Source organism: Mauremys mutica, chromosome 1, assembly GCF_020497125.1.
Source record: "Mauremys mutica isolate MM-2020 ecotype Southern chromosome 1, ASM2049712v1, whole genome shotgun sequence".
In the NCBI taxonomy this organism is placed as follows: Eukaryota; Metazoa; Chordata; order Testudines; family Geoemydidae; genus Mauremys; species Mauremys mutica.
This window is the reverse complement of record NC_059072.1, coordinates 246,833,402-246,847,494: the sequence shown is the minus strand read 5'-3', so window position 1 is coordinate 246,847,494 and position 14,093 is coordinate 246,833,402. Positions and strand designations below refer to the sequence as shown.

At 40.5% G+C, this 14,093-nt stretch overlaps 1 protein-coding gene across 3 annotated transcripts in view; it reads left to right on the top strand.

The window, feature by feature from the left end:
- The window catches only part of CHST10 (carbohydrate sulfotransferase 10), a 34,547-nt gene extending 21,057 nt beyond the window's left edge, over positions 1-13,490 (top strand). For all 3 annotated transcript variants that reach the window (XM_045005916.1, XM_045005898.1, XM_045005906.1), the window contains 4 exons: positions 1,744-1,841; positions 6,275-6,509; positions 9,742-9,847; positions 10,883-13,490. In XM_045005916.1, the coding sequence (XP_044861851.1) occupies positions 1,744-1,841; positions 6,275-6,509; positions 9,742-9,847; positions 10,883-11,420 (977 nt within the window). In that variant the 3' untranslated portion in view covers positions 11,421-13,490. The remainder of the gene's footprint in view (positions 1-1,743; positions 1,842-6,274; positions 6,510-9,741; positions 9,848-10,882) is intronic.
- The last annotated feature ends 603 nt before the right edge of the window (positions 13,491-14,093 follow it).

Below are 14,093 nucleotides of genomic sequence, written 5' to 3'. Positions count from 1 at the left end.
CCCTACTGTGCTACTTTGTTCTATGTACGAACAGAGTTGAATTGACAGGAAATTGAAGGGTTTCCCTAAATTTCATTTTGCTGCTGCCATGAAGGGAAATGGCAAAATCTGATTACTTCCTCTTTACTTCAATTTCAGATTGCTGCTTTGCTCCCTGTGCAAACTGTAAAGTTAAAGTGAAAAGATCTTGTAAATTTCACTTTGCACTACAGGCACGTGAATGGAGCACCAAGTGCTGGAGGGTGCCTATCTTTGTACTAGGACAAATGGAGACAAGTGATTGTCTTCACAGAAGAAAAAAAATATAGAGTGCTAAACTGGGGGGAAACTAGTATGACCCAACCCCTTACAATTAATACTCATAGTGAGGATTATCCTCAAAAATATTTTACTCAGTTGACAAGGGGCTTGTTTATTTTAATTTATTTTGTTTAGCAATTGTTCTTTGAATCAATTATTTGTTTTCCATATTTTATGAGTATGGCATTTTTTTCCTTCTGCCCTGGACCAAATATTCCTCTGAGTGCACAGGGTCTAGGAGAAGGTGAGTGCACAGGGTCTAGGGGAAGGTAAATGCAAATTCATCACCCTTTGTTATGCAAAAGCTTTTTGAAGGCACACCCTGAGGAGTGGGCCATTGTGAGCTGATCACCTTTTACATAAGGCCAAGATCAAAGTCTCAAGCTGTATAAAGGAAAGACTGAAATATTCATGGTGGTTCTGAGTCTGAATCTGAGACTGTCATGAACTTGTTGCTATGGGGAAAAAACAGTTCTGAGTTCTGAAGGATTGACACCTACCAGATCCCTTGTTGAAATTAGGGTGACCTCTGATAAGATTTTTAGTGTGTGTTTTTTTTTATTGTTTTTAATATTTTTCTTTGTAATGCTTTCACCTAAAAATAATATGTGCTTGCTTAAAAAGAGTTGTGGTGTTAACTTATAACTACAGATAATACATGGGTTCTAGCCTTTGGAGAGAAAGCAAAGTGCAGATACTGGCCTTTTGAACAGTCTAGCTTGCTGGGAATATCATGGTGTAGGCAGGGAATTGTGCAGCCTGGAAAAACCGGGGTCAGGAGAGAGAGATAAGTGTATGTCGGCCCAAGAGAGGTGACGGCTGAGGAGATGGGAGTTTGGAGTGGGTGCTTTTATGAACCACAAAGAGGAATACAGGCGCGGTTGCCCTGAACGGTCACATTTACAACACGACAAACCTGCATACTAAGATGCGCAAACACTGATGGATTAATTTTCTTTTTGGCTACACTTAGCTGAGTTTACTGAAAGTAAAAATCTCCTGCTGTCAAACCCATATAGCTATGCTCATTTGTCCACTGAATATAATTTAAATATCATACATTAGTGTCTCGAACAATATGTGAAATGACTAGATGAATCTTTTTTACAGCGTTGGATTTATGAATTCATGTGTTTCTCTGCTCTTCCTTATGCAATGTTAATAAAAGCCTAATAAAGACATAGGGCAATATTAATCCCTGGTGTAATTCTACTGAAATTATACTAAGGGTGAATTTGGCCCTTAGCAACCAAAATCCCAGAAGAGGACATCCTCTAAAATATTAGTGAGCCATATTGTGCCATGTTTGTTTCAATAACCTCCCATTTTAAAGCAAGCCCTAAAATGTGTGTGTTGATTCAAGAATTGATACCAGTAGTTGGCTGTAATGCAGAAATAATTGTCCATTTTTCTATAATTCTCTTCTCTCTCATTCTTATCTAGTATATGGTGTCAAGCAAGAGCCATTAATGCTGACGGCTATGACAAAAGTTGAAAAGATACAAGTGCCAGAGGAGAAATGTTTGCCTGAAGAAATTCAGGTGCCTGCTTTTAAGATAATTGTTAAGTTTGCTGAAAAATGTGTGAAAATACGGAGTTAATGAAAGAAAGCTCTTGTTTTAGGGCATCAGGAATTGCTGGACAAGAAATATGTACCTGGCCCTTTTATTTTGAATAAAGTTAGGTGAACTTCATACAGTTCTTTTTGGAGTTATCATGGGGTTCGCTCACTGCTGGGGCGCCTCCTTGTGGCTGCACCTGGGGATTAGCTTTGAACTGGTCTGACATACCCTTCTTTGGTTGCTTGCCCCTGATTTCTCTCTCTTTCTCTCTCTCCACTCAAGTTACTCCCTCTTTGTGACTTGGCCTATGGTCTCTCTCTGGAGTCAGGATGCTCTCTCTTCATGTCTCAGCCCTCCGGCCAGTCACTATTTAGTTCTCCCCTTCCGCAGTATCAAAATCCCACTGGACAAGCTGTTTCAGGCAGTCTTCTGATTCACTGCCAAGTCTGTGTCACTTTCCCAGTAGCCAGTAGGGCAACCCAGGCCCAACCACTACTCCAGGTTCCAGCCCAGGGACCCTGTGCCCAGCAACCATGCTCTGCTCAAGCTCTGACCCTGTTTCTGTAGGCTCTTTCCTACCCCTCTAGACAGTGACTGCAGTGCTTCTCTCTAAACAGCCCCCTCTTACCACCAGCTTCCTCTTTTTATAAGCCTATCCAGCTCCTCACCCAGTTGGGCATCATCAGCCATTAGCCTTATCAGTGCCTGGCTTTCCTCCAGATGCAGCCTGTAAGGTTAATTGGCCTATTCTATGTATTCGGGCCTCTTGTGGGATAGACACCCCATCGCAAGGATCACAAAACTGGTTTGTGGCTATAAACCTCTTCCCCCAAATAGTGTAAGTCCCTTATTTTCTAATAGTGAGTCAACTGAAAAACTGCCTTTCTGTCTAAAGGGAAATGTGTGCTGTGTTTTCAGGAGAGAATAGCATCCGTGCTGCTCACAAAGCTAGCAAAAGTGGTTGCCCTATCTGTGACAGAGATGTACCACCCTAAATTCTGGGCAGCTTCTATTGCAGTCAGTTGGGTTGCACAGTTCTTGACAGCAAAATTTGGCCCACTGTATTTAATTTTGTAATTAGACTGTCTCTCCCCACCGCTCGCCCTTCCACTTTTGGTTTCTTTAGTCCTCTGTGCAGTCTCTCTGTTTTTGTCTTTTGCTCTGCCTGCTCCATTCCACTTTTCCCCCGCACTCCCCTTCTGCTTGTATTGTGTACTCTCTGCTCCACATCTCAAGGTTTCACCTAAGCAGAACATGAACCCAATGGACTTCATTACATGAACTTTCTAGCATGCAATTTTGAGTGATTGGAAATTAGGCAAAACAAGTCTGCTACTCTCTAATTTACAGAGACATGCCAGTAACCCCATGTCATGGAATAAAGAATTGATGAGGGAGGCTGTTCTGGTGATGTTCTGAGGGAAGCATCTTTTTCCCACTGTCTCAAGTCATTTTATGGCCGATTTTTTGCATGTAGAGGTTGAAATTGAAGTCGTTACCAGAATGCTCAAACCAAGAAAGCCCTGGGTTTTGGATAGTACTTTGATGTAAGGCTGGCAATATTGTAAGTGTATAAAATCTGCCTTGCATATCTGGGAAAGAATAATGAAGTGTCTGGGTCCAATACTATCTCCCCCATGACTTTATGACAGCTTGAAGTGCTGAGCAGTGCTGTTAATCCAGAATACACGCAAAGGGGATGTTTACAGTCAGACAAGCAATCTGCTAGGTTTTTCAGATTTTATTATGGCCAAGAGAGATTGGAGAGGAGTAGCAGCAGAAAGCAAGATCCTGTTTTCCCATGGAGAATTGGGGTGGAAAACAAAAAGGCTTTTAATTAGCCTCCTTACGTATGTGCACAGTCACTTTGCTTGAAGCTTTTGACACTTTGAATGCTAACATGGATGACAGTGCTTGGGTTTCCAAGCTCCCTTAATCAAATCCTTCTGAATTTTACCTGTGTAGCAGTGAGCTCAAAGTGAATAATGGACTTATTCAAGAAAATAAGATGAGGAGGGTCTCTTCTTTCACAATATGTTTCTAACATTTGTGCTGAGGTCAGCAGTGACACTAAGAAATCTATAAGGATAGTATGGATAGAATGCAGCTGGAACCAATAACATGGGGGATTAAGGGCTGTCGGTAGCCACATCATAGTTAAGGTTGTAAATGAATTTTCCTTATAAATCAGATTTTGGCCGATCCCTCTTCTAAAATCCAAAAGCTGGTAGTCAGGCCTGGGGCAAAGGTAAATTTTTCTCCTGCATATGAAGTTAATGGTGCCTGATAGCCTAGAGATGGAGGTGTTCAGCAGAGTCGACAGAGCTTTCCAACTTTTTACTATTTTGCACCAAGAGACAATATGAAAAGGGAGAAAAAACGAGAGGAAAATTTGAGTGAAAATGTGTGGTTTTCCTCAGTGTCCAACCACCCTATATAAAATGTAGTTCGCTGGACTCATCTAGTTGAGATCTATTGCACAGGACCACATATTACTTGATCAAACAGTAACTTAAAAAGTTATTTTAGATAGCAGTATCAAGGTAGCTCATTGGCTTAGGCTCACTTAAAATAACTGCTGGCGATGTAAGGACACTTTTTCTTTCATTTGTTTTCTTTTAACCCCCTATTCCTATTTTTAAATGAAAGTTTCTAGCCCTTTTCCTTAAAGAATCAAGCCTCACAGTGTAAACCAGTCACTAGGGAAGCTTGTTAGTAGAAAATACAGATTTTTTCCCACACAAAATTGAGGTTAATCAGGCAAGCTATTTATAAAGAAAGAGCTCCCTCCTTTTTTTTTTTTTTGGTTGCTTGAGACCAGAAAGTGGGAGGCAATTAAAATGGAAGGATCCTAATTCATCTATTCAAAGGGAAGGGTGAATGTTGCCACCTTCTGCTGTTGATGCTCTTCCTTCTGCCTCTGCCAAGTCCCTGCTAACCCCAGTACTCCCTTCTGTAGACCTCCTAAGGTGCTCACTTCCTGTGGATCTTAAGAGGCCCAGTGGAGATGGATGGGGTAAGGAGAGCTTGGAGGTGCAGTGGGGAAGTGGGTCATGGAGAGTGCTAGCACAATGAGGAGGTTGCATCACCCAAACTGGAGGTTGGGTAGCAGAACAGAAGTGCAAAAGGAGAACATAAGAAGCATTGAAGAAGAGGCCAGAATGTGCTTCAAGCCTTATGTTTCTCTGGCCCCTTCCCTGTAAGCAGTAGGTTGTTCACCAAGGCGCCATCCACTCTGAAAGATTTAAGGTGCTTGTTGTAGATGCCCTTCTTCAGAGGATCAAATCACTTACGTTTAGCTTGCCTGTCACATGCTTGACCTTAACTCTCTATACCTAGTAACCCTTGTTCTGAGGCTAATGCAGAAAGGCCATAAGCTTCATTACCCTGCAAGATCTGTAAGGCTGTAGCAGCTTTCAGCCTCATAAACCCAAGCTGCTTTACTTTAAACTGTTAATCTGTGGGTCTTTTGGGGGGGAATTTCCTTAAGCATTCCACTGTCTCACTTTAGCAGAATCAGAATGCTCTGTATGCTTTCTGGAAAGCCAACAACTAACACTGAATGAAATAATTGTAGATATGACCATTTCCATAAAACAGAGCTTGAGCTGTTTACCCTGATGTGTTCTTAAAATATTACTGCTGCTACTCTGAAATCTATGATCTCTGCTTGTCTTCCTGATTGATGAGTTGCTATTTGATTAAGTAGTTCCTCCTCCCCACCCAGAATAGTGCTACGGCCTGCTTCTGCTGCTGTGCAAAACTTTCCCAAGCAGCTGCAGAGTGAAAGGACATTAATGTTTGCTTCATTGCTGCCCGTTGGGGGTTCTGAAGAGCTTTCGTGAAACTGAGCAGAATTTGGTCAACCTTACTTTGCTGCAGCTTGGAGAAACGGATGCATTGGGGCTGTCTGTGTGTGCAGATACAGGAAGTCAGCACAGCATCAGTTTGCATCCGGAAGGTTATCTTCCCATCCATAAGGGCTAAAAATCTTTTATGTTTCAAATGAAAACTTAATTTCTGCTGAAACTAATGGTTTAGCTCTGCCTTCCCACCACCTGACAATGTCCTACTTGCCACTGCACTTAGATAAGGGATTTTAAGTTCTGGTAAAAAGCATGGTTTGTTCCTTTCTATACAGACTAGACCAAACTGGATAAAAATTGCTGTGTAGAAAGGTTCTTACCCTCCTAGATAATGATTGAAAATCACCAGCCTCTGTAGTAGCAACACTGAGGAAGCCAAAAGAAACCAACTGGGATGATGTAAATTTTGCAATATTTTTTATACAGAAGAGGGGGGAACATCATATATACTTTACTAGGATACTGAATTTGACTGCTTGGTCCCTTACTCTCTAAAATTTGATCTAGAAGTTAAACTTTTGCTTGTTTTTGTTTTGTTTTAATAAGCCGACTGGAAAAGCTTTTTCTGAAGAACTGATGCACCAACCCCTGGTCCATGTGAAAAGGATTGAGCTTCTCAGGAATGTGTGCAGAGATGCAGCGTTGAGGAATCTCTCTCATACGACCGTTTCCAAGTTTGTCTTGGACCGAATATTTGTTTGTGACAAGCACAAGATCCTGTTCTGTCAGACTCCGAAAGTGGGCAACACTCAATGGAAAAAAGTCTTGATTGTTTTAAATGGTACCTACTTGCGCTAATGCGCGTAAGGTTTTTGTTTGAGGGGGAAAGGGCAGAATCACTAGAATGAGGGAAGCATTAAAACTAATTTCTTAACATTCTTTTTTACAAACAGATACTTAATTCCACTCATTCATTCCTTGCAGTTCCTTTTAGTCCTTTTTAAATGTCTCCTTTTTGAAAAATTAAAAATTACCTTCTTTCTGCTAGAATAAATATCACTGTAGCTTACCTCAGAAGTAATTTATCTGAGCCATTGAGGATTTATTTGGTGGATATATTCTCACTGCAGGCCGGGCACCATGTGAATAGAATTTTTAAACAAGTGAATCGTAAAGGATCACAATCCCCTGAACCAGGGTAATTTAAATCCTGTGACTTGAACCCAGCAACAAAAGGAACAATTGTTATTTCAAGTGTCTAGCCATAAAAAAAAGTTGCATTTTTCAGCAGTACTGTAAGATTTCTGTGGCATGAAGCTGGAATTTCTGTTTTGACAGCAATTCTCAGTTTTCAGTTTGGCAGCTGCTGCAGCTCTGTAACATTGGGATTTTGTATATACATTATTAATTGGCCATGGCATGAGTTATGAAGAATCAATCATACACTTAAGGATGTAGAATTGTAGCCTGGTCAGTGAAAATAAATTGCAGAATGACTTAAAACAAGAGAAAAGGAACAATGTTGTGATTTATGTTAAAATAACATTCTGATAAGTGCATGTTCTCTCTCTCTCTCTCTCTCTGTCTATATAATCTTTGAAGTGCTATGGTATGTGAACAAAAATAATTAACCTCATCAAGGCTATATCTCAAGGTGCAGCTTGCACAGTTAAAGTAAATGCAAAGTTGGATGACTGGTTTAATGTAATCACTGATGTCAAACAAGGATGCATTCTCTCATCTCTCCTGTTTGGTATTGCCACCAAGTTCATTCTGGAAAAAAATGTAGATGCATAGAACACAGGCATCACATGGCTCGACAAAAGTACAATATTAAATCTAGATAGCGTTGACAACATAGGTCTTCTGAGTGACTGCTCAACCAACACGTAAGTAAAGACCAAAAGTCCAGCATTGCAAAAAACACAGGGTTAGTAACTAATTATGAAGAAACAAATCTAATGATAACCCCAGTAACTCCCAACTCAAGCATTATAGTAGAAGACAAAGGGATACAAAAGATGAGTCCATTCACATATCTTGGCAGTACTGTGTAAGCCTGTGGGGATGTCCGAAAATAAATAATCATAGAATATCATAGAATATTAGAGTTGGAAGGGACCTCAGAAGGTCATCTAGTCGAACCCCCTACATAATGTTATGAATTTGCAAGACAGCAGCTGCATTCACCATCTTAAACAAGATTTGGTCATACAGGAACCTACCACTTAAAGACCAAACTACAACGCTTGAACACAAGTGTTATTTCTACCTTAACATATGGATGTGAAAGCTGGAAATCCACCAAAGGTAGAGACAGATGACTAAATGATTTTGGAAGCAAATGCCTCATGAAAATACTAGATATTGAATTAAATGAATTATAATGAATCTCAGATTCATCAGAAACTTCAATTACTCTTTATCTCTAGAGTTGTCCAGAAAAGATGATGAAAATGTCTGGGACATGAGTTAAGAATGAAGCCAGAGCATCTGCCACTGGGCAGCTAGAGGAACACGTAAAAGGGGCTGGTGGAAAGATTGCCTCCACTGAACAGTACTAAGAGAGGGAAAACATATGGGACTTACAGGCCATGCAAAGAGTGGCTCAGGATAGACGTAGATGGTGGAGCTTTGTCTGGGCCTTAAGCAATATCTGATAGCGCAGGAAGGATTCAGATCCAGATGTGCTTATTGCAAAGCTTTACTGAGTATGAACAACAGGATTGATCGTTAGCTATAGAGAGCATCTTACCTCCACCTTACTGGTTCAAATCCAGCCCAGCTTGATAGTGACAGAAAGTTATTACCATTTGATTATCGGTGGCCTATGTAAGATGCATTTGGTGGTCTTGTTCCAGTTCCCAGCAGGCAGGTGCCTGCTAACAAGCACTACCACCCCAGTTGGCACTAATCACATCCTTATTGAGCAGCCTCAGCAGACCGGCCTAATAATAGAGTGGGTGCCCTAGAGGTGATCTTTGCAGATCAGAGTTGATGTACACTCCTATGGCAGTATGGAGTAATCGACGCTGCCATTGCTTATGCTGTAACTTCGCTCTGAATGAATAGAGGACTTCAGTGTCCTAGGCTGTCAAGTCTGGCATTTGTCAGCATTAAATTCACGCAGGAAAAAGGGAGGACAAAAAGCATTAATTATAAAACAGGCAAGACTGAGGACATTAAGATTCCAAGCTGTGTGAATTAGTCACTGCAGCCTTATCAACACTAGGCTTTTTTCTGAAACATGTTTCCTGGCACCAGTGCGACTCTAGTGGTGAGAGCACTTGTGTATAGATGGGCATGGTGGCTTTCATGGAGACTTGCTAGTTTGATGACACTGCACTTGTACTCCCGCCCACATGGAATTCCACTGAGTTCCATGGTGCTCTATATTGGCATGTCACTGCAGGATTGGGGTCTTAAACTAACTGTTACTCTCTCCTGCACTTCACGTGCCTACAGAGCGACTGATAAACTAACACCCGGATGCTTGCCATTCTGAATGTGTTATGTATTTTATTCTCTTATGCACCATGGAAGGATCTGAAGTTTTGTAGTTTTCAGCATAGTGTTACGTTTAATTAAAAAAGGACCCAAGCAAAGAAAGTTTGCCAGGAGCCTGACAGTGAAGTGTTTTAAGTTAACATGGTTCAGGTAGACACTTTACAGTGTTTCCTGTTTGCTGAAAACTAAACCAAAAAAAGCCAATCCCTCCCACAAAGCTAAGCTTCAGAGTCTTTCCAACTGGGTTATGTGGGAGGAAAGTTGTGGGAAGGGCGGGAAGGGTTGACAGATAAGGCTTGTTTAACATGCATTATTGAGAGACTTGAACACTACTTTGGTTTAGACAGGAGTTGTCATGTTACAAATCTCCAAATCTGTATTCTTTTGAGTGTTGAACAGCCGTTAGTGTTGCAGTCTGAATCTTCCCTTATTTAGCAGCTTTTGTACCTAGTAACCATAGCTACTAATGCCACAGAAGAGAGAGAAACCAAATAAAAACACCACTATGAGACACCCTTCCCCACCTCTTTTAAAGGTAACCTTTTCTGTCTATCTTCTTTATCTAGGAGCATTTTCTTCCATAGAAGAGATCCCAGAGAACATAGTACATGACCATGAGAAGAACGGACTTCCACGCTTATCCTCCTTCAGTGACTCTGAAATTCAAAAACGGTAAGAGGTGATTTCCCAGGGAGATAGTTAGTTAGGTTTCTGAACAAGAGAGGAAAACTGGAGGATCACACATTAAAATACAGATTGAACCAAGGAGATCTCCGTTTCTGTTACGCTGGTGTTACCACTGGTGTAACTCTGCTGATTCTGTTGATGTTGGTGTTACCATCCCATGTTCACTTCAGAGGAGTAAAACCAACGTTACTGGTGAAATGGAGTGGAGAATCAAACCCAGGCTGTGCTTAGATGTGCTTAGGTTTTCTCTGGTTCATTTGTTACTTATATAACAGCATACGTGTTATGGGTGTTTTAAATAAAAGATAGACAAAGATTCCTTTCTCAGAAAAACTTACAATCTAAGGGCCAGATTGTGCCACCCCTATTCACATCAACAAGTGCCTTGCTTCATAAGTAATGCTACTGAAATCAATCGGGCCCCAAGGTTGAGAAAGAGGGAGGATAGGAACAAAATGATTGTGGTCACTTAGGAGACTTATACGTGGATGGTTATGAAAATGTAGTTTTTTGTTGGGTATAAGACTAAGGGTTTTTATAAGCCACCTTGAAGAATTGGTTTCGAGAGGGGATAGTTCCATAACGAAAGGTGGCATCTCCTTTGAGGCCAAGTCTAAAGCCCAAAGCTCATTTGAGCTCAGGTCCGAAGTCAGTGGAATGATTCCCATTGCTTTTAATGGCTTTTGAATCAGGTCCCTGGAAATGCGTATCTCTAAGAGTAATCCTGGATAAGATTTCTCCTAGATACTTCACCACATGCCCTAGCTATTTTGTCTCCTATGAGTAACCCTGCTTAGTAGGTGACCATTTGTACATCCTGTTTTGTATTAAAACGAGTAAAACATTTTATTTCAAGTGTTATTGGTAGTGGTATTCAGAGATAGATGAAAAGTGGGTTACTTCTTACAAGTCATATTCTTGGTATTTCAGAGGTTGTATTTTATCTCAGTTTTGTAGCTCTTCGATACATAGTTCACTTTTTCTATCTGTTTAATCCCTTCCATTTCTGTTTTCCTTTAGACTGAATTTATACTTCAAGTTTTTTATTGTAAGAGATCCATTTGAAAGACTTATTTCTGCATTTAAGGATAAGTTTGTCCACAATCCTCGATTTGAACCTTGGTACAGGCATGAAATTGCTCCTGGCATTATTCGGAAATACAGGAAGAATCGCACAGAGACCAGGGGGCTGCAGTTTGAGGACTTTGTGCGCTATTTGGGGGACCCTAACCACCGATGGCTAGATGTTCAGTTTGGTGATCACATAATTCATTGGGTAACATACGTGGAACTTTGTGCCCCATGTGAAATAACTTATAGTGTGATTGGACACCATGAAACCCTGGAGGATGATGCTCCATATATCTTGAAAGAAGCAGGAATAGACCATCTGGTATCATATCCCACAATTCCACCAGGAATAACGGTATACAACAAAACAAAGGTAGAGCGTTATTTCTCAGGAATTAGCAAGAGAGATATAAGACGCCTATATGCCCGCTTTGAAGGAGACTTTAAACTCTTTGGATATCGGGAACCAGATTTCTTGCTAAACTGATGCCTAGAAACTGTGAAGACGTGTCTATCAGATTGAACTAAAGCATATGAATACCAGCTGCAGCACTGACAGAACTGAGATTGACAATACTGTACCATTGTTTTCTAATGTTGCTCTATTTTTCAGTGGAATATTTGTCACATGAACAATTAGGGGTTCCTAACTGTTAGCCACTGACCATGTTTTCAACATATGACATTGCAATCTTCTATTGTGAATTAAATCTGTCTCATCCAATGTAAGGGGACCTGATGCTTATATAAAGAAATGTGGAGTATCTCATGGGCTATGAAAACTAGAGGCTGACATAGGACCAAAAACTGATGATGTGCTAGACAAGCAAAAGATGTCCAGAGTCTGCTGTGTGGCTGCTATAATCATTGTGCTGAGCTAATGCTGTTTTTTGCGATACACATAAAATGAGTCTAACTTGACAGAAGCTTCAGTCCTATCCAAAAAGGGCGGATTCCAGAGGCCGTTTGTTTTTATTTTGTGTCATGGCGTTATCTGTACTTACTACTGGTCCATCAGGCCACATAGTTGTTCATTTTTTAATTGTTAACTTCCAAGTTTGTATGTTGTCTGAAAACTTGAGGTGGATCATAGATCCCAACAAGAAACTCGGAAGGACTGTTGGGGAGACTTTGAGGAAAACTAATTAAAAAGTAAAGATGAATTGTATTTGCAAGAGCAAATATAGAAGCCAAGACCCGCTTTCTAAATACTGTGCATTTTAACATTGTTTATTTTCTAATGTTTCAGGCTGTTACAAATATTAAATAAGCCATGAAAACAAGAAAACATATGAACATAAAAGTTGCCATAATTATTTGGACCAATGGTCCAGCCACTCCAGTATCTTGCTTCCAGCAGTGATCAGTACCTGATGCTTCAGAGAAAAACAAATACCCTCCCAAAATGTACCTTCCCAATGCTCAATGGGTAGATTCTGTCTTGATTCTTCCCGGTGATCAGTTGGCATAATGCCCTAAATCAAAGGTTCCCAAACTTTATGCCACCAGCTTTGGCAACTTGCCAGGAGTTAGAGCTACACTTTTGTATAAATTTTAAAAGCAAAATTAAATTAACACAACCATAGTATTTGCCTGTGCGTGCACTGTTCCTGTTTGATTATGAGAAGTCTTTTTGTTTTTTAGTTCACCAGCAATAAAAACCTGTGGTTGATCAGCTTTGCCCCCACCCTGCAGTAAGTGGCAGAGGGAAGACCACAGCTGCACTTTAGGATTCACAGAGTCATATTTGGCTGCCAAGCTGCATTTTTGGCATCTCTCTCCTAAAGGATGAATTTTGAATATAATAGTTTCTCAACTTCCATGGCTATAATCCTTAACAATGGCGATAAAGTTATGGAATCTCTCGTTCTAAATCCAGCCACAGTATTTGTCTGGATAGCCTTCTGTGGCGGGACAAAGGAAGTATCTTCCCCCTGTGAACTTAAAAAAGGAAAACCAGTGCCAAATTGGACATGAGCTGCTGTCCGCAAAAAGGAAATCCTTTAGTAGCTGAATGTGATTCCAGAAGCATATTGACAGACTGATTGGTATAAGGGAGAATTGTTACTGGGCATTGTTCACAAAAGAGCAGTCTAAGGTGGCAAAGCTTGAAGTGCTCTTGTTTTTCTTGAAAAAGCAGCAGTTACAGTGTCTTAGATTTGTTACTTCTTAACTGGTAATTAAAGGATGTAACAGCTCAGTTATTTTTATATAAAGTCCATAGAAAAGTATATTGTTAAATGCATTTCAGAGCTAATGAGCTGATTACCTCTCTACTGTATTAAAATGTAACAATGTGAATAATGTATAGTGAATTAAGGCCTTAAAGTTTAGTCCTAATAAAGGTGAAGTAGACTTTTTCTCTCTCAAGCAAAAGATACTGATCACATAACTGTGTCTGGTTTTATTCTTCTTAGCATAGTGTTTTGGTACTAGAGTTCTAATGCAGTGACCTAGTAAATTCAATTAAATTACTATTTTGTGACTTTTTCTAATGGTTCCATACTACTAGCTCTGGGCTCCTACACTTTACAGTCTGGGATTGGAATGCTCATTATCTTTTTCTCAATTTGTAAGTGAAATATACTAAAACAATATCCCTCTGTGCTACTTTTTCCATGTGGAAATCTTCATTCTTTTGTGGTTAATAGCATTTCAGGAATAATTGTGGATGAATATTATAGAAACTACTTAACACTCAGGTCATGTCTATGCTAGGAAGTTAGGTCAACACAAGGTATGTTGACGTAAAGTCACCTCAGAGAGTATAATGAAAGTTTCACTGAGATCTCTTAGGAGAATTCATTGCCATAAGAGAGGAGGAGGACCATGCTAAAATGAGAGGACCAGGCTTAAGAAGGAGGGCTAGGCTAAAATGGTGAAATCCATGCAGGAGGAAGAGAGGAGAGGCAGACGAATGGGAGAGTGGAGCAAGAAAGGCTGCAACATGGGGAGCAGTGGCCCACATAGAGTGCACCATGCGGCAAGATGGGGGCCTTCCACTCCAGCTCCTTTGAGACTTGTCATAAGAACCGCCATACTGGGTCAGACCAATGGTCCATCTAGCCCAGTATCCTGTCTTCTGACAGTGGCCTATGCCAGGTACTTCAGAGGGGACGAAGAGAACAGGTAATCACCAAGTGATCCATCCCCTGTCATT